Source organism: Orbicella franksi, chromosome 9 (genome assembly GCF_964199315.1).
Source record: "Orbicella franksi chromosome 9, jaOrbFran1.1, whole genome shotgun sequence".
Taxonomy (NCBI): domain Eukaryota; kingdom Metazoa; phylum Cnidaria; class Anthozoa; order Scleractinia; family Merulinidae; genus Orbicella; species Orbicella franksi.
In genome coordinates this window covers 21,017,543-21,037,803 of record NC_138153.1, presented here as the reverse complement: position 1 = coordinate 21,037,803, position 20,261 = coordinate 21,017,543, and the positions used below count along the sequence as shown (strand labels likewise).

Genomic DNA, 20,261 nt, shown 5'->3' with positions numbered 1-20,261 from the left:
AAATTTAATCTTATAAGAATGCATTCTGAGGTTGAAAAATATTTTGGCTGATTACTTCAGTGTGTAACATTACTGTTGCAGAGGTGAAATAAGTAACTTTTCAGGGGTGTAGGCATGATTGTTCAAGGGGGGGGGGGGTCACACTGTGTTACCAGATTGTGATGTTGACCTCCACATCTGTTGTGGGTTGTTTGCTTAAAAAAGGCTTATTAAAGGGGGCTCACGGGCACCATAGGACCCCCTCAGCGATGCTCTTGCTTGTATGTAGGGATGAGGTCTTGATAAGTGAGTGTGAGGGCTGTACTGGGAAATAATGCTCCAAGGTAACAGAAAATAACCCAAAGCAATGTTGCACATAATCTGGGTGGGGGTACTCCAAAGTGAAAACGTTGGGAATTTAAATTAAACTCCTAAATGAGACCAATCTGGCTGTGGCTTCAACATTATTTGACTGCAAAGAAATATCACTTAAAAATGGGCTACAATGACAGCATTTCTCTTTATATATTAATTTTTTGTGTGCAACCCCAAAAGGTACTGACGACTAAAATTAGAGGCACCTTAAGTGAGATTTGCACCTTTGTTAAGTGAGAAAAACAGCCCCACCCTTTCCACAAGGGAGTCCCCCTCCCCCCTCCCCCCTCCAACAGGGTGTGGAAAAGTAGTGAGTAAGTTAAGAGTGGCGAATGTTTTTGATAATTTATTTTTCAAGGACTTCTGATCAGCCAAAGACTTGTGGCTACTTACTGAAAATTTCAAACTATTCTAAAGGACTTTGAAATATTTCCTAAAAGATTAATGTATGTTTAGGAGCTTGTGAGAATTGCACTGTGAACGAGGGTTTATAATCAGCTGCAAGTGACTCACCCAGATTTGAGTGTAAAGAAGGAAATTGCACAGATAAATATGAGATGTATATTTTTACTTGGTTTTTTGAAAATATGTCTGCCAGTAAAACTGGTTTACAAATGGAAACTCAAGACATTATGTATTAAATTAGTTCACAAGGAATAACTAGTGGATTTACTATGAAATCAGTCAAACTCAAGCTAACTGAAGGTGTCAAAATTATGTTCTCTAATCTTTGATTATTTAGTAGTCTGGCAGTGAATTGATTGCATTTATGGTGGTTTTACATCAACTGGTTTCTTAAGGTAACTATGACTATGGTAAAATCAAACTGGCACTTACCAGTATCTTTGCTTCATACAAAGCCTTAGAGGGCTAGTTCATTTAAAAAATGCCTCTGAGGAAGGCAATCACAGAGTCTAAATAGTTGAAAGTGTGCAGTTTACAATTCACTATTGTACAAAATGTTGTTACTAGTTGAAATTGTTATGATAGAAGTTCATGGTGCTTGTATGAATATAACCAACGAATGGATGGAAGCTGCTGAATTCACTATTTGATTTTAAGTTCTCAAGACCACATTGTTGTTTTCAGTGAAGTAGACAGCAATAGTTCCAACAAATATAACACATGTACTTCTTTCTTTGTAATTTGTGTTATTAACTGCATGAACTCCAGTGATGCTGTCCCTGCATTTTTCATGCTGTTTCATTTTTTTTGTAACTCCAGATACAGTAACTCAGGTACTACATGTAAATGCAGAATGAATATAATTGACTGCAGTGCTGTATGTCTCTGTCAATTATCATCCACAAGTAACTACACGACTGTATATCATTCCACTTCTTATAGTGACAGTATTAGTAGTCTCCATGGTCCAATTGCCAATGTATGTGATATAAGCTCTGAATGATCTGCAATTTTATAAGAAGATATAACAAGTGTTAGCAAAGTGTTAGTAAGGCTGTTGGCCCACTCTGACACCCCACCCCCTCATAAGATATTATAATCAAAGAAAATACCCACCTGTATATGAGTTCGATCACTCTAATTTGGAGGGGGATGTCAGACTCAAACCTAATTGTGTTTTTTTACATAAACTATGCAATGTTTCATTGTATCTTGTAGCTAGAAAATTGGACACTACAGCGGCTCATGTACATGTATAATGATATTTGAAGTCATTTTCTGATATAGAATGTTGGTTCCAAATTGAAGAAAACCATACTTAATAAAAACAATATTTTATTGTTCTTATTACACAGGTAGAAAACATCAAAGATGTGATAAAAAGCCAAAAACAAACAATGGTGGCTATGACTAAGACTGATCATTATGAATGACAAACTGTAAAAAAAATTGGTCAAATGCATTTTTCAGGACATACTTCCAATGATGTTTCTCTTTTAACTCACTTGTGAACAGTTGGTAAAGAAATAAAGATAGGCTTATGATCACTGTAGTATGACTCTAAGGTACCTGCAGATTGAATAAGCTGTGGTACATTTGTATAAATGTGATCTAAATGTGTACGGTAGTCAGTAGTGTACTGGTCAATCAACTGTGTGTATCCCCTGTCTGTTTTCAGAGACTTTTTGAGAGCCTTTTGTTCTGCAGATACCTCCATTAGATTAACATTGAAATCTCCAAGCAGTATAGTGGGAATTGTAGGGTCTGGTAACACCAGGTTATGCAGATGAGTAAGAGCATCAAGAAACTGTGAAATTGGTACCTTAGTTTTGGAGCGGTAGATACCAATAACACGAATATTTGGAATTGGTTGGCTTAGAACCATAATGGTAATTTCAACATTATTAGTGTTGAATCTGTATGGTAAGTGAGTGCAGTTCAAATCATTCTTAATGTACACAGCTGTTCCATAACAAGTTCTGATATTGGAGAGATTGAAGTCATTTCTGTAAAGTGTAAATCCCCTGAGCTGATACACATCATCTCTATCTAACAAGCAAAGTTTTGTTTCAACGAAAATGTTGACATCAGCCTTTTGAATATTGTAATCACTTCAGACATCATGTATGTGGAGGTGGAGAGACCTGACATTTTGAAATAAGATTGTTTTTGTTTTGGGTGAATCTGCTGTCTGTAATACTGCTAATGGGAGAAGACTTGCTTCTGTTCTCATTCTCCTCATTTCATCTTTAACTTTCTCACTAACCTTGATTTTGTTTTCATTCAAATTGAGAACATGTAGTGCAGAACTGTTTCTTACTTGGCTTAAACCAACATAATGCATATGTTCCCTTGTGGATGCTGGAAAATCAACAACTGCTTCATCTAATGAGTCACCTTGACAACGGTGAATAGTCTTTGCAGCAGCAGGTCTAAGAGGAAATTGCCATCAAAGAACTTGCACTTGACTTTTTTTTATTAATCTGGAATTGTCTTGTTACTTCTAAAACTGGTGTCCACTTTTTATTTATGCTTCTCTTGTACAAATGTGCATATTCTCTGCGCTGCTTTTTGCCTATTTCAGGATGTGGAAATGATACCCAAATAATACTTGGTCTGATGGAATTTTCTACTCTGTAGTCTATGTTCTCTATCATACACTCTGCACCATTAGTTAGTCCATCAGTCACATCAATATTAGTTGTCAAGTCATATTTTGCCATAGTTGCCAGAGACACAAGTGAATATAAACCCATTGTCTTTGTAGGATCCTCTGGGATTTTGTTTTTCATTTGTTGTTTCAGATCATCAGAAATATCCCCAACTACGATGTCCACAGTCTTTACCTGTGCTTTATCAGTTTTAGAGATAGTATATAGGACATTGTTGTGAGCATCTACTGATGCATTTGTAGTAAATAAATGGGTCATGTTCATAGGATAATTATCTTCTTGAGGTCTGACTTTCAGAAGTCTCTGTTTTAAAATGGCTACATCATCTTCAGAATGTTTTCCCTCTCTCAAACGATTGAGTAGCTCAGCGAATTCTCTGTCATCCTTTTGTCTCATTATTTCAGTCAATTCAAACAGGGTGAAATTCGTTGTCCAAATGTTACTTGCTAAAGCACTGTAGCCTATTGCAGAATTTTCAAAGATCCACTTATCAAAAACTGGTTTTAACTGGAAAAGATCACCAACAGTTATCAAACTAATTCCACCAAATAGCTCTTTTGTCCCCATTATTTGTTGCAGTCTTGCCTTCAAAAAGTTAAACATGCCACTTCCTACCATGGATATCTCATCAATAAAAATTGTCTTAAGTTTCTTGAGTTGCGCCTTAATGGTATTTAGTCTGTCGCTGTCCAGTGCACAATACTCAAAACCTCTATTGGCAGGTATCTTAAAAGCAGAATGTAATGTATTGCCTTTAATATTAAAAGCTGCTTTACCAGTAGGAGCTGCTTTTACAACTTTCACATCATCTGGATTTTCCCCTGCAATACTATTCAGATATCTTATTAATGCTTCATAAAATACATTGGTGACTGTACTTTTGCCAACTCCAGCACCTCCACTTAAGAACAATCTAAGAGGGTCATCCCTAGTTTTTATTGAATGTAACACATGATAAAAAAATTGTCTCTGTTTTTCATTCAAAGAACGGACAAGTGCAAAATAATTATCATCAGACATCCGCTTTATAACGAGTTCCTTCTCATCATTACTTCTAGGGAAGATTCCGATATCATCTAGCAAATCATACTGTTCATGGTCCTTGTTTTTTCTAGGATCAAAGCAAGCAAATAATTCACTAGGCTTCTCCTTGACAGCACAATCCTGCTTACTGATATGCTCTGCATTTGGAGCAACAGTGTCAAAGTTGTCATATTCAGCATTGTTCATATCTTCCATTGCTTTATTGAGTTATTTTTTTGTAAAAAAAAATACCTCTTAGTCGGCGCGTCGGGTATGTTATGGACGGGTCAATGGGTGAGTGAGTGAGTGAGTGAGTGATTGAGAGATGTATGTATGTCACACCAATCAGATTGGATCTACTATGAACAGCCAATCAAATTTCTTGTTGTAAAGGTAAATGGTACGTGAGAAACACAAGGTATGTATAAACACAAGGACTTTGGTAATTGAAAAATAAAGAGTGACGTGTATGTTGCCGGTTTGTGATTTTCAGTCCGGTTTGGAGGGGAGTGTGACAGTTACATACGTACATTGGGTAGTTTTAGAGTGCATAATTTTCAGTGTAATGGTGGCTAGTTATGAACGAGATGACTCATGAGTTTTGAAGCAGTTCATGAGTAGTAGGCAAATGGCAAGAGATATTTTTATTTTTAATTACAAAGGGTAACTTGATAGTTTTGTTTTTCACAAGGAGTTAATTCAATTAGAGGTCACGAATCGTTGGTTCTAGTTCTTAGGACATGTTTTAGAGGAGACGAGACTATTTAGATTTGAAGCAGTTGTAACGTTTACAATAGTAAGTGCAGGTAACGACTGTTTTGTTCTTATTGCATGCAAATATAATGAGATATTTTTATTTTTTAGTTACAATGGGTAATTTGACACTCTTGTTTTTCACAAGGTAGTAAATTCAATTAGAGCTGACGAATCGTCACCACTTGTTCCCACGAGATGTTTGCTATTTTTAGTTACAAATGGTAACTCGACACTTTTGTTTTTCAATGGGAGTAAATTCAATTAGAGCTTACAAGTTATTGGCTATTGTTCCCAGGATATTAAACAAAAAAGCTTTCATTTCTAGAGTGTTTTTACGTCTCTGCAGTAGCAGTTTAATATTTTTATTTGATGGGCATTTTATGACATTCTTTTCAGTCCGATATTTTTAAAGGTAAAAAGTATGAAAACTGTTCAAATGTTCTTTGAAGACTGTGTGGCACCAAGTTAAAGTGCAATTTAATTAAATCAGACTTTCAACGTGTCAGAGAGGTTTTTTCTCTTTCTTTCAATTTTCGGTGAAGTAGTGTTGTTGCGTTGTGTTGTGTAAAAAGGGTAAACTTACGACTTGTATAAAATGCGAAAAGTTCTCTTAACTTGAGTATTTTTGAGCAAAAATTCCTCTTGGGGGCTGGAAGGGCTCCCGAGGGGGTACTCCCAGAAAAATTGGTTGGGGATGTGCGGCCCGCTTCCCAAAACCCTTACCCTATTTATGGCCAAAATCTGTGATATTCCTTACCCTATTTATGACCTGACCGAAAATTTGAAACCCTATTTACGACCTGACCCTCAAATCAAAACCCTGTTTCAGACCTGCGTTATAATTAGCTCCCTAGTTCAAACCAATGTTAAATTATCGTAAAGATATAAATTTGTGAAGGGCTTTTGTTGATTTTCTTTTCGATAATGATGAAAAAGTGGCTTCTTCTTAAAGCATACCCATATCAAGGCTAGAGTGCAAAAACCGTACCCTATTTATGACCAAAATGACCAAAATCAGCTAAAATCGATACCCTATTCACGACCAAAACGGCTGAAAAACCATACCCTTCGGGACCAAACAGACCTATATAACCCATATAAGGGAGTTCCCCCCCCCCCGGGGGGGAAGCGCTACGTGATCGGTGAGTGAGGAAGTTATGCATGTGCGCGTGTCAGACCAATCACAGTGTGGGTTGTATCAAAGAACGAATAAAATTGCCTGTTAGAAAATAAGATGGTATCTACATTAATCTGGAGACGTGTCAGATTACTGTAGTTTGTTCAGTCAAACATTTTATGGCTTACTATTTAGTTATCTTACCAGTACCGATGTAACATCGTATGTACATCATAAACTCCCAGTTTCTTTCTTGCTGTACATCGCAACCAAAAAACTTGTCAAATCAACCAAATCATTACCGTAAACAGTTCCATGAATGCTCCTATCTCTGAGACTTATAGTTCACAAAAAAATAACTCTTGCACGCCTTGCGTGCCTATGTTCTAGTATTTCTGAATGGTATTCATGTTGACGCCTATTGCTGATAACTTTATCCTTAACCTGTTCAAATCGTTCTTGGTAAGTTTGACATTCTTTCATTAAATCAGTAGTTTCATTTCGCCATGGTGTATAAAGCATAAGCTGTTCTCCAAAATGGTTTTCTGGATCCCTATCTCTATTGTACCTAACAGATCGTATGATTTTAGGCTTCTTTCGATGAGCTAATAAACTGAAAATCAAGGGAAGATCTTCTCATGGGCATTTGTAAAACAAGATAAACAGCTTCTTGGGCACTGATTTCAACTGCATTTAAAAATTTGTCTCCAATGTGCCTCACTCTACTTGTAACATCTTTATTACCAGATTGGGCTTCTTCAGATGCCTTTTCTAGAAGCCTGCTCATACCTCTCTGTCCTTTTGTAATGTAAGAGAGTATGTATGTGGCACATGCATAGGGATCTAGTACCTATTGAATGTCCATGTTTGCTTGCCGGGCTTTGAGTAAAACATTGTTATAATTGTTTATCCTTATTTCAGATGGTGCCCTTTTCAAACATAACGTTGCCCTCTTTAGGGTGTGTCTTATAGCTAAGATGTAACTTTCTTCAGTTAATTGTAAGTTGTTAAGAAAACCTTCAAATGTTATATCTTCACCATATTTCATGTTGTCAAGAACTTCTTTTATTCTTTCAGCATTTTCTTTTATATCTTTCTGGTTCTCTTCATCGTAGCAGGAATTCTCAAGAGGTGTTAAAATAATTGTCCTTGGCATTGGTGGTAATGGAAAGTTAAACCTGCATATCTTATGCCCCCCCTTCTTACATGTTTTGGCATGCCTGTGCAATTGCAAGTTTACAAGATCTTCCATTTCACTTGGACTATCTGGTTTACAGCAAGTGATATACTTGTCAACAAAGTTCACAATTTCTTCATCAGAACTTTTTTCATATTATGGGGCTTCCTCTTTGTTGAAATTCAACTCTGTAAAAATAATCAGCTATTTCTCCTATTGGCATTACATTGCTCTTTAAAACATCGGAAATAAACAAGTGTACCATGTGGTCAAAGTTCCTTGCACAAGTGACAGGATCTTTTTGTATAAGATCTGATTTTTGTTCCCATGTCATTTGTTGGATTTCACCATCAGTATACTCTTTTTTCTCAACAATTCTTCCTAAAGTTTTGAGAAGGTGAGACCACCTTGTTTCAGCAGCTGAAAAAGAGCAAAACCATGTTGGGTTGCCTAGTTGACGAATCATAGCAAACAAGTCTTTTTTACATTTTTCATAATAAGGTGGTGACCCTAACTCTGAAACCTTCATCAAGATGTACCAGCTTATTGAGATTATCCTCTGACTGCAATTCACCAGCAGTGTACTTCTTCCCTTTTGTCTTACATTTTCTGAGAGAAATACAAGCAGTATCTTGAATTTGTTTGATCTGCAGTTTTTTTAAGTTATAGAAAATGTTTGGTACAGACATTGCAGCTCTTCTATCCTGGCATCTTAGCTCCCACTTGCAAATTGTACTGTATGATACAGGAACCTTTCTTTCATTGTTAGCAGGTCTCCGTTTCCCACAGAATATTGTGGGAAATGATAAATATTCAGAATCTTTGTCCATAAATATTCCTAATGGTCTATTCCCTTCCCCTGGGGCAAAAGAAATTATTCTGTCTACATTTTCTACTACATTTGGTTCCTGTAATAGTGTATCTGTAACCCCTGATGGGCATTCATCAACTTCACACCAGTCATCACTATCTTCTTTTTCACAGCCTGGATTTTCATCATCTGCATTAGAAATACTCTTTTGACAATCTTGTGTTTTATCCTCTGGAACAATTTCATCTGTTTGTGTATGTAAATCATTATTACTTGGAGTGTCAGAGTTTTCAACAAATTCACTCCAGTCTTCATAGGCACTAGATTGCAAACTTAAGTCATCTAACCAAGCATTTTGTACCTCTATACGTTCTCTCTTGAATAAATCACTTGTGTCTACAAGATATTTTGCTGCATCTAATACTTTCTTAGGTCTAATATTCTGAAACTGGTAATGATGCTTATAGCTCAGACGCCTTTTAAGTTTTATTGGAATGGTTTGTGATTCATTGATGGTCCTTGGCAGACAGTGAACAGTTGAATTTACATCAGTTGGTACATTGACAATGTTTCCATGAATTGACAACTGGCCACCTCTTGATAGCTCACGAATTTGCATAAATGCAATACGAGGTGATATAAGCCGTTCTTCCAATGGTGTTAAATTTAACAAGTCAGGTTTTTTAGGAAAACTCATTTTATTGGCTTTAGAGAGCTAGGCTGGGAAGGTTGCCTTTCTTTAGATTTGAGTCACAAGTTCTGCAAATCCATTCAGTATTTTCTACACTTCTCACCCCAGTGACACAAGACTCAACAAGATCTTGTGAACATGCCTTATACCTGTTAACATTACATTTCAATGCTGAAGACTTGTACCACAACTGGTCACAACAGGTACATATGTATTCTGGGCCACATTTAATGTTTTTGTGAAACAAATTTATTAAAGAAATAACACTGCTTTCATTTTTCTCTGTTTGTAACAACTGATCATTATTAGTTGATACGTGTGATGACTTTTGAGCATTTTCAAATTGATTATCATTGGCTGGTATAGTCATATTTGAATACTTTAATAGTTTGAATTTAGTGGTTCTCCTAACTTTAGCATTTCTGTTTACTTGCTCAATGTGTACTGGGTTATCTGCTTTCCGTTTCCTAAAACTCTGTTTATCAATTTCTTTTCTATGTTCTGGATTTTTTGCTTTCCGTTTCTTAAAACTCTGTTTATCAACTTCTTTTCTATGCTCTGGATTCTTCGCTTTCCGTTTCTTAAAACTCTGTTTATCAATTTCTTTTCTCTGTTCTGGATTCTTAACCTTTTGTCTTCTAGATGACTTTTTTGCAATTTCCTTTATGTGATCTGGGTTCTCAGCTTTCTGTTTCCTTTTAGACTTTTTGTCAATTTCTCTTACGTGTTCTGGGTTGGTCATTTTCCTTTTTGTGACAGTTTGGTTCTTTTTCTCCCTAATTGTTTCAATATTGTTGTACCTTTGCACAGAATTTTTATTCTCTCTTTTTCTAAAATCTGCATTAGCTCTTCTCTTTTTCATGTATTCTTTCATGTAACCTCAATCAGCTCTGCGTTTTTCCTTTTTATCAATTGTTTTTCTTTCATCTACACTTTGATCACGTGTTTTGTTGTTTGGTACCCCACAATTTCTCTTTTCTACCGTAGAAACGTGATGAGTTTCACTTATGTGTCCGATATAAATGTTTGTATGTTCTCCTGTCACATTCACTGCTTTAACAACGGTAACAGGAGCAAAAGTCTCAAATGATTCGGCAATATGAATTGACAAATTTAGACAATTGGCCACTGCTTGAATTATAATTGCATCAGCCCATGTTCCCTGACATGACATATTGTTCAAATAGTCTTGCCAAGAATGATCAGTGTTACTCTCTATGAACTGTTCAGGGTTCTGCAGTAAATACTGGACACCAAGGCTACGTATATGAGAATGGTTATTAGGATTGCCATAAAGTTGATGTGAAACAGCTCGAAAGAAGCAATCACCACCTCCTCCAACATCAACTGCCATTCTATTTAATTCAGACAACCTAGTTTCCAATAATGAAACGGAATTGGTAATTGAGGAGCGATGTGCCACTAAATTACAAGTAGTGGTCGCACTGCATTGATTTGATGGCCCCGGATTCTCTTCAACATCACCACTTAGAGAGATGACTCTGTGAGATACACAATAAGTTTCGACCCGACAGCATTTTAATTTCTTTAATGTTCTCCCGTCAACACACATACAAAATAAGGGCGACTTCTTGTGCTTTAATGTTCTCAGTTGCACAACACATAGGTACACATTTTGGCTGAGGGAGAACTTTTTTGATGGTAGTACAAATTTAGATCTGACTAACTGTTCACTGAAATAACAACAATTACGTGCAGACAGAAAAAGTTTTAGTTTAGATGAACTTGGAATGCTTCTTTTAAGGTATGACTTCACTGCATTTCGAAAAACATGTTTTTTTGAGCAGTTTGATGATTCTCCTATATGGAATTCTGGAAGGTTCTCTTTCACGTTTCCTTCTACAATGCAACCTCCATGAACTTGTACAAACGTCAACCGTGGTCCTTGACATTCTGCTCTTGATAATTTCATGACTTAATGAAACACGATATTCAAGTGAATTATCAGTTGGCACTTTCACCAGAGGTTCCTGGTCGTTAAATTTGGTTTTCTCCTTGGTATGATGATTAGTTACCGCTGAGGTGTTGTACTCGCATGTCTGGTTGGCACATCTGGAGAATTGATCAAATTTGGCATTTACCTGCTCATATTTGGCTTTGATTTGCTCGTATTCAGCCACGATTTGTGTGTACTCTGCTTTGATTTGTTTGATTTGTTTGGCTTGCTCGCTTTCCATAGTTATGGCGTAACTCCAGCGAACGGGGAGACCGACGTACTGTATAAACACCTGGTACTTGTTATCGCCTGTAGAGTAACCCTGGCTAGACGTCGGTTTTACTGATTTTGCTATCCCTGAATATACCCGGGACTGATTACAAGCATCTCCACTCATTAACGCGCCCATTGCGTAGTAGCCCTCCATATAATTTATAAAATGGCGAAAGCAAACATTCCTACCCAACTTGTCAGGTGACTTTACGAGCGCTTTCCGAGGACAACCGAAGTACAGTCAATCTATTAATTGCATTTTCTTTAAAACAAAAAGATGAACCATGATAGAGGATATCCATAAAAAAAACCTTTTATCGTTTAAGCTACAAACTGTAAGTGCTTACCTGGGCAATGGCACGAAGGCTCTTTTCTAACACAATGAAGGACTCCAGTACAGAAACATTCGCCAAGCCATTCGTGAACTCAAACTTTATGAACCAGTTTCCAACGTCGATGCAGCTCCAGGAATAGCAAACACAGCAACCTTAAAGGAGTCACTAAACGAGCAGTGGGCCGTGGGCGACACTTAATAACATCGGTCTTGGCGAGCAGCTCAACTTCGCCAACACTCGAGTCTTTTGAGCCCGCGGTGGCATTAACCAAAAGTTCAGCACGTTTTAACACTATTTAATAAATAACATATTTTCCACCAAGAGCATCTACATGTGCGTGGATGGCCTTCAGGTACTGCGGAGCACCTACTAGTGTAAATTGTAACGTCAAGGTAGATGGATCAAATCTGCTGCCTGCAGGATATTTTTTGTTTTTCTTAATTTCCTTCCTTTTTTTTCCTTTCTGACACGCTAATAATTTCCTGCATACGGTATACATTCAAAAAATAGAAGCATTGATGCCATAAATGAAATATATGCTGCAACAGACAAAAGTATATTCAGAGATCCGGCAAACTTAATTCACGGATAAAAAACGTATAGTTTTAAACTCTTTTACAATTATCATTAGCTTCTTTTTCACCCACCACTATTCTTTGTAATAAAGGTCGCCATTTCATTTGTTTATTACTCGCCAAAAACTATCAAATGCACGCAAAAGCCTAAAATCGCAAAAAGTTTACAGGAATTGACCAATCGAGCGAGCAAGCGAGTGCCATTCTTCACATCATAGCTACAACTCGCTCTTGCGCATGCGCGCAATTCACGAGTTAAAAACAACGTTCCAACCAAATGGAATGAAACTAAACATGAGACCAGAAGTATGCATTGCGGACCTATTTTTTTATCCTCCTCTTAAGTACAGAATTTGGTACTTGTATTGTAATACATTACATAAGACTTGCTTGTTTTAAAAGGATCATGTGCAAGAGTTGTGGGGCCATTTTGAAGAGAATCTGAACTGAAAAACAGATTAAGCTCAGATTAACTGGTCCTTAAGTTTTGAGTCTATATTTCTGTAAGTGATTGTAATGTGAAGTGCTAACCAATTTTCAGTTTAAATCAGCTGATTGCCACCTTCTTTGCTTTATGGGAATTTAATAGTGCAGTAGGGACACCTCACACTGGACTTTTGTAATTATAGTCATTATATTTACAGCAAATATGCGGGATTTGCTTTACAAAGCCCAATTTTTTATTGCATGTCTTTGAATTTATCTGAACAGGTATCTTCCAAGGTTAGACAGAAGCACAGACCTGCCCAGACAATGTCTACAAAAGGCAGCTCAAGGAAGGACAAGACAATCAGTCATGTTGAGCAATCTGAGAACAATCTGACAACAGATGACATAAGTGAAGTGGCTAGCATGGAATACCTTGATCCTAACAGCACTGACAATGCCACTGAACATCCTAGAGGTACTCCATAATGCTCTATGTTGTCCTAAGTTTATTGACTAGAAAAACCCTCTGACTGACAAATATATAGCAGTGTTGCTTCTGAAGCTCCATTTCCTTCTCTGGATGGTAACTTTGAAATCCTCTCTTGCTTGGTACTCTGCCACAAAACCTCCTTTGAGATATTTCTTGGCAACCATACTCTTAACTCCCAAGATGTACCAGTGTCAACAATTAACAAAGGCCTGGAGTTGGGTTACAGTCTTCTTGTCTGTTTCTAAGTTTCGGAACCATAGAGGAGGACAGACTTAAAGCTGGAATTAAAGATCCTTAACTTTGCTCACAGAGAGATGAACTCTGATTTCAGTGTACATTTAGGTCATAAAATGGAGAAGGTAGCTTGTGTATTTCTTCCTTAGTTCCTCCTGTGGTGGTGATAAGGCTGCTGAGGTATGTAATGGGCTGTGACCTAGTCTAGAACCTCTCTTGTACAAAAAACAATGTTACCAATGTATCCTGGTGACCAAATTCTTACCTCCCCGGTTTTTCAAGCATTGTTTTACTTTGAGGCCAACCTTGGAAGACTTTTCTTGCAGTGCCTCAAACGTCTGTCCCATGTGGGTGGTCTTCTGGCTAAGCAAACAAAGTTTAATCTTCCAATTTCTGCAACAGGGTAAATTTTCAAAAGATGGCAGAAAGCTATTGTTTTGATTGCAACATTTCGAAACAAACAGTCATGGCATCCAGGGCTCGACACTAACCGTAGCCAACTAGCCACAGACTAGTAGAAATTTAGTTTTGGCTAGTAGGTTTTCGATTTCCACTAGCCACTTTGGCTAGTCAACAAAATTGAATTGGCTGAACTAGTTTCTTTCTTCTTCAAGGAAGACAAACACAAAATTTACACTTTTCTTGGAAACAATGTCAGAATTTCAATGTGGACATATCATGGTACTGGGCATGTGCTGTTCAGCACGTATGTCTACTTTTCCCTGTGTGGTACATAAACAGGGAACTGAACAGGTTAATTTTGTTGAAAGAAATATTTGAGAAACAAGACAGCACACATCAATGCTCTTTTTTGTTACGAAATTTTTTTCATGCGCAAAATAGTGCGGAACTACAAAAAGATAACATTTCATTTGACGTAGCAATATATCGGCGATATGTCATTGTATGCATACTTACAAACTTACCACTACAGAAATAATTGGATGAGAAAGAATTATTTCCTTCGACGTTTAAATCAGCTGTTTTTAGTCGTCGAATTTTGCCAACGACAGTTCACAGTATTGTTCAGATAGTTGTTTTTTCTTTTGAAACATTTCTACGGTGCCTGTCTGTGAAGAAGTCTCAACTGTTTTTACAGTGACTTCTTGGGGGTCTCGATATTTTTCCAAGGAAGTCTCAAAGAAAAACAGAGTCCTGAAAGTCTTTTCGGGAACTGGAACTTTTTTAAAACTAGTTTAAGTACAGTATAATTACCAACATTATGTATTAAAGAGAGTGACTTGTGTTGTGCTACTAATTCTGTTGTTATTGGACCCACCTGAAATTTTTGCGACTCGTTAACGTTGCGAATTTCGCAATTTAAAAAAAAATTGAGAAATTAAAGTGACACAGATAAGCGTCAGGAACATAACACATTATGTTACTGTAGACATACAGTCTGGCCATTGCATTTTTGTTACTTTTGGCCTTATTGTAGCTTTGATAAAGTCAGTTTACTAAATTCAAAGATCATGTTTAAGTAACATTGCAAAGGAAGCAAATCAATTTTTGTTTTACGCAAAAATGCAAAAAATACAAATTTTTGTGAAATCATGAATTTAAGTGTGGCAAAATATGTGCACCCCCAAATTGCGAAATAAATGTGTGGCAAAAATTTCATGTAATAAGGTAGCCAACCTCAATGCTTGGCTAGTAAAAAACTGGTTTTGGCTAGTAATATCTAAGTACTCACTAGCCACTTGGCTAGTAAGTTGAAAAGTTACATAGTGTCGAGCACTGGCATCATATGTTGTGGTTTTGAAGATGGCAAAATTTCCATACTTAAAACCTTAACACTCCTTTTAAAGAGTTGAAAATGGCAAGGAATAAACATCAAGATGACTTGACTGATGATGAGAAGGCTAATAATGACTTAGGAGCAATGATATCATCCTTTGGGTTCATGACACAGCCTTCCAGTCACAAGAAAGTCTGAAATCCAAGAAGGTCTCCCTGAATAGCGCAAAACCATACTACAGACCACTATAGACAAGTTTCCCAGATAGACAACAACACAAATTTGGATAGCACGAAGCTACTTTCAGAGAATTCTTACTAAATATAACCAACTCAAAAATTTTCATGAATGCCAACTTATGGCTTTCACCTATTTATTAATATTATCAGTCTTATTGCTGAAGTTACCTGAATCTTGATAACCTTATACACTTTCTGTTTGGAAAGAGTACAAACCAAGGTAACCCTATCCTAGGGACCATGCAGGGAGGGGGCTGGGGGAGCTTTAGCCCCCCCCCCCACTCCATTTTTTCACAGTATGTCCTGAAGAAGATGTGAAACGGTGTAATCTTCCAATCATTCTATGACGAGATATTACTATAACCTTACTGGCAGAGGCAATTTGCTAAGGTGATCGCATATTCCAAGGACAACAGATTTTAATATGATAGGGCTCCATTTTCAACTGTCTCCTGACTGGACAACATTTTCAAATGTTTGTAAGGGACCAAGGCTTTAGAACAAGCAACCCGCGAAACACAGAACTATCGCAAGTCAATATGCTCTAAATCTATTGACTACAGCGTTTTCTGCACAACATGGAAAAAAGGCTTTTAAATTTTCGATGAAGATATTATTTCAATACAATGGTAACCCAGAAAGGTAACGTAAGCTGCTGAGACAGTGAATGCTATAGTTTTTCCAACATCTGCTTGGTGGATTCCACGGTCGGCTGCATTGATGACAACCAAAAGCTGTGTAAAAATAGAAACATGCACAGACAACAGGACCAAAATTTATTTGTAAAAAGTGCCCAAATCTATCATTCTATGATTTTAAACAACAACCGTATAGATGACATTTTGTGTGGCCATACGTTCACAGTAGAAAACAGTCAATCTAATGAATTTATCACGGTTGTAAATGCAAAATCTAAAGTAAAGTAACACAAAATTTCTAACACAAAAGTGCTAAGGGTTTGAGGTTGACAAGTTATTAACAGACACCATAGTCACGAGCATCACAACGAACAATTTGAGATTTCATTGTTTTGTACCAGACATTTGATTGGGTGGATTTGAAAATGTTGGAATCTATTGTTTCAGTTCTGCCATCTGATTGGTTTTCATTGTCTGGGTGGCCCCAGTTTCAGTAATTACACTGTAAAGGTCAGATGATAATTTTTACACTTGTACAGTAAAAAAAATTGCTTCTTAAACTCTGGATGTTTGGAATTGTGTAATGCTTTGTTTGTTATTTTAAATCCATTTTCTGTCATTCCCATGATTTTCTGGGTCCCCCTCATTAGTTAGGCATTGGTGTTTTTAAAAGCCCCCGCTCAAAAAGGTACTGTGGTGGGCCCTGTATTCGTTTTACCAAGTTATCAGGCAGTTCAATAGAGTAGGTAGAAAAGGTGTTTGTGAACTGATGCCCTGATGACAATTCTGCCCAGATATGTATTGAACAGTTGAATTAGTGAACAGCCACAGCACGCTCTTAAGGTATCAGTATACTCCAAATGACCATCATTCGTTGGTGCCGCTTTACGGTCAGACATTTGACACAAACCCCAGTAAAGTAATATTTTCTGAAAGCTTAAGAATTGTAGATTACAAAGATATATTTATTAAAATAAGAAAAATTAAGGTTTTCCGAATATGACGACCTGTTTCCCAAAGTAGAGAGGTTCACTAATCAAGTTCATTTCCAATCGGATTTGAGCGGGAGGACGCAATCAACATCACTATGTCTTCTTGGCACCTTTTTCTAAACAGTGGTATCAGGAAATTTTGATTACTTGTCTGGTTTGTTTTTGGCATGCAGTTAAACTTTGAGAGTTGATAAAACATGCTTTCTCTTTACTTAAATAGTCATAACATTTGAAAGAAGCAAAAACTAAAAATTCCCCGACACTGATTTTTCTGATTATTGGGCAACATTCTCTCCAAATTTCAACGAAAAATGCTTAAAACTTGGTGCAAACGAACTCAAAAGGTGTGCTTCACTCGCTGAAATTTTTGTTTTGAGATACGAAGGAAAATATACTATGGGTTGTTCCTCTGATGTAATGAGATAATTACACAAAACATGTGAAACTAATGACGCATTGATTGATAAAGTGAAGGTTCCTTTTACTTTAACAATAGAGCTCATATCAATTACAAAGCGGGCTTGAATGTTGCTGGCGGGAAATATCCTTTGCAAGATCTGAATTCCACTGCTTGTGTGTCCAGGTTAGTAAGAAAATAATTTTCGCTTCCGTTTCTTCTTTTCGATTTTTAAAATGCCTTAGCTTAGAGATGCCATAGGCAACAAAAGAGCCCACGTGTAAACACCATAAAGGAAACTCACAAGATATCCGTTGAGTTGAGATGACCCTTTGTTGCTAGCCAGCTAACGCATCAGCCCAATTCTGATAGGATGTTTTTAAAACCTTTCTGCCCTGGTTTTTTCCTCTGTGGTGCCTTCTTCACACTTGCAAATGGACACAAACTTTTGTGTTTCTTCCTCAGCATATTTAAGCTCATATCAACAATCTACAAATGGGGAACACTCAGAACAGCTTGTCGACTACCAAACACAAACGTTTGACAATTGTATTACGTGGTAATCTGTCATGCTACTTTTTAAGGTACCTCTTGTGACAACCTGTTGACAGCTATCAGTTAGAGTTAATAAATGCAAAGAAACGCTTTTCGTTTATAACTTTGCGTAGAATCAATTTTTTTCATAGGAATTTTTTTAAATGAAAGATCACAATAACATCTATCTGAAAAAGTGAAAACAATTTTTTGGAAGATAGTCAATTTTGGGGTATACTGATACCTTAAGGCATCTGTTGGTCGAATATCGGTCAATATTATCGGTTGACCAGGGTTTTCAATTAACAAATAAAGAAGCCCCGACTGTGCTCTGTTCTGTTGTAAAGCACGCAGGAAGCGGTAGAGCACGAAAGAAGTGTAGGGGAAAACACGAGACGTAGTCGAGTGTTTTTCCCTACTTCTTGAGTGTTCTACCGCTTCCTAAGTGCTTTACAACAGAACAGAGCACAGTTGAGGCTTCTTTATTTGTTTTATGATAAAGAATCAGACAATTTCCCCGCACATTCGGCTGAATTTTCAAACCAAACTTTATTTTCCAAACGAGGAAAAGTGGCGTCAGCCATGCACTGTTCTCTGATAAAGCACGCTAAAATAAGCCAATCACAATCCTTGTTAGAATTGTTCAAATAATTTGATTGACTAACGAAGCGACAGCTGTCAATCACAAACTGGACTTCAGCTAAGCTTTCAGTTTCAAGAAGTTTGAGCGGCTTTCGAGAGAAGAAAGATGCCTTCAAAGTTCGCTTTTAAGTTAATTTTTAAATACGGATTGTAAGGCAGGTAAAGGTTTATAGTCAAGAGGAATCCGGCCGTATTGTGGCCCATGAAAACGAGCACTTTTCCAGTGGAAATAACGAAACGCGGAGCTCAAAGCTTGTGGATAAAAATGCGAAATGCCGGGTTGAATTTGAAAGGAGCTACAGTTATTTACAGCTTGTAGCCGCATGCAGCAAGATTGCCCGAACTAGCGTAAAAGTTAGAAAGACTTAACGGCTCCCACTGGTTCTACTTTGAGCACAGAAGAGAATATCAGAGCAAGTTTTGCACTGACCACTCGTCGGTTTACTTCGCTGAGATGACCGGAGAACGAGCGTTACTACACTGCATGTAAGTGTTTTTTGAGCAAATGAGCATTTTTAATTGTAAATTTACAAAAATAAAGCTTCTCATCATAAACAGAGACAGTTCAATTGTTTTCTGTCGTTGTTTTACTTCTTAGTATAATTTCTGCCTTCGTAACAAAATTAATGTCTTTATCGAAGCACTGTTTAGGTTGAGAATTTGTGTATTTCGCTACAGCTGTACATGTTTTGTCGGTGGGAATCTAGCAAAACTTGTTATTTTAGTACAGTTTTAACACTACTGTTGCTAACAATGGTCTCTGTGAGCCATATTTACTGCAGAAAAATAGCTCGCTTCCAGTGCGTTTGTCTGAGTTACAGGGGATGTTTAATTTGGGTCAGATTTGTCAAAATTCCGAAGCAAAAATTTGGAGGCCAACTTACCGTCATCAACCCGTGCTCTGTTCTCTGATAAAGCACGCTGTTTCAGCCAATCAGAGCACGCGTTATATGGGAACTTTATTATAATAAGAATTGGAGTAGGCAGCAAAACTTCAGGAGTAGGCAGTGAAGGTACAACTTGAGCTGAAGACATGACCTTGGGGTGGAGGTGTACGGGAGGGTGTCCCACCTGGCAGATTCTCAAAATTTGGACATCTTAAAATGGATTTCTACAATCTGGGGCAAATGATGTATAATTATAACAATTTTTTAAACAAAGACTATTGAGCAGCACAAAGCAACTGTAGATGTTCTTAACTACTTTATTTTCTCCTACTGGTTTCATCTGAACATACAGACTTCGTTGGCCGCTGGCCTGTATTGAAAACCCTTGTTGACATGTCGACCACATGTTGGTCAATATATTGCCTGATACTTGGTTCATATGTCGACCGAATGTTGACCAACAGTCGGTGTCATTTTGCCGAAATGGTAGCCGTCTCCTAGCCTGGGACGCAAAAGAAGAGTGCATTGCCAGTTGTCGAATGCTGTGATATTTCTACCAACTTTTGTTGCTCCAGCTTTCGAATGAATGAGGGCAGGGATAAAATGAACAAATGAATGAAGAAATGTAAACAACAAATAAACCCTTAATTAAAAAGCAATAGCGGTTGATCATCATAGTTATACACACAACTAAAGCAGTTGTGGAATTAAAGCCTGAAAAAAAATTCAGGCCTGAATGGGATTCAAACCCATGACCTCTGCAATACTGGTGCAGTGCTCTACCAACTGAGCTATCAAGCCACTGGGAGCTGGTCATATTGCTGTTTAAGTTGTGTGAATAACTGCGATCATCATCTATGGGTATATTACGAACTAACAATGTGACCAGCTCCCA

General features: G+C 37.3%; 3 protein-coding genes and 1 non-coding gene across 8 annotated transcripts in view; 1 reads left to right on the top strand and 3 right to left on the bottom strand.

Annotated features, from left to right (window-relative positions):
- The window catches only part of LOC145498010 (uncharacterized), a 380,464-nt gene that overhangs the window by 155,229 nt on the left and 204,974 nt on the right, over positions 1–20,261 (bottom strand). The gene's annotated exons all lie outside the window — the stretch shown is intronic.
- LOC145497882 (C2 domain-containing protein 3-like) overlaps positions 1–20,261 on the top strand; it is a 280,776-nt gene that overhangs the window by 115,834 nt on the left and 144,681 nt on the right. For all 5 annotated transcript variants that reach the window (XM_081477749.1, XM_081477747.1, XM_081477748.1 and 2 more), the window contains one exon: positions 12,858–13,050. In XM_081477749.1, coding sequence (XP_081333875.1) covers positions 12,858–13,050 — 193 coding nt within the window. The remainder of the gene's footprint in view (positions 1–12,857; positions 13,051–20,261) is intronic.
- Positions 3,191–4,673, bottom strand: LOC145497943 (ATP-dependent DNA helicase PIF1-like). Its single transcript, XM_081477821.1, has one exon. It carries the CDS (start codon positions 4,668–4,670, stop codon positions 3,192–3,194), a length of 1,479 nt encoding a protein of 492 aa, XP_081333947.1. The 5' UTR covers positions 4,671–4,673; the 3' UTR covers position 3,191.
- Trnat-agu (transfer RNA threonine (anticodon AGU)) lies at positions 20,095–20,167 on the bottom strand. The gene has a single exon. It is a non-coding gene; the product is annotated as a tRNA-Thr (tRNA).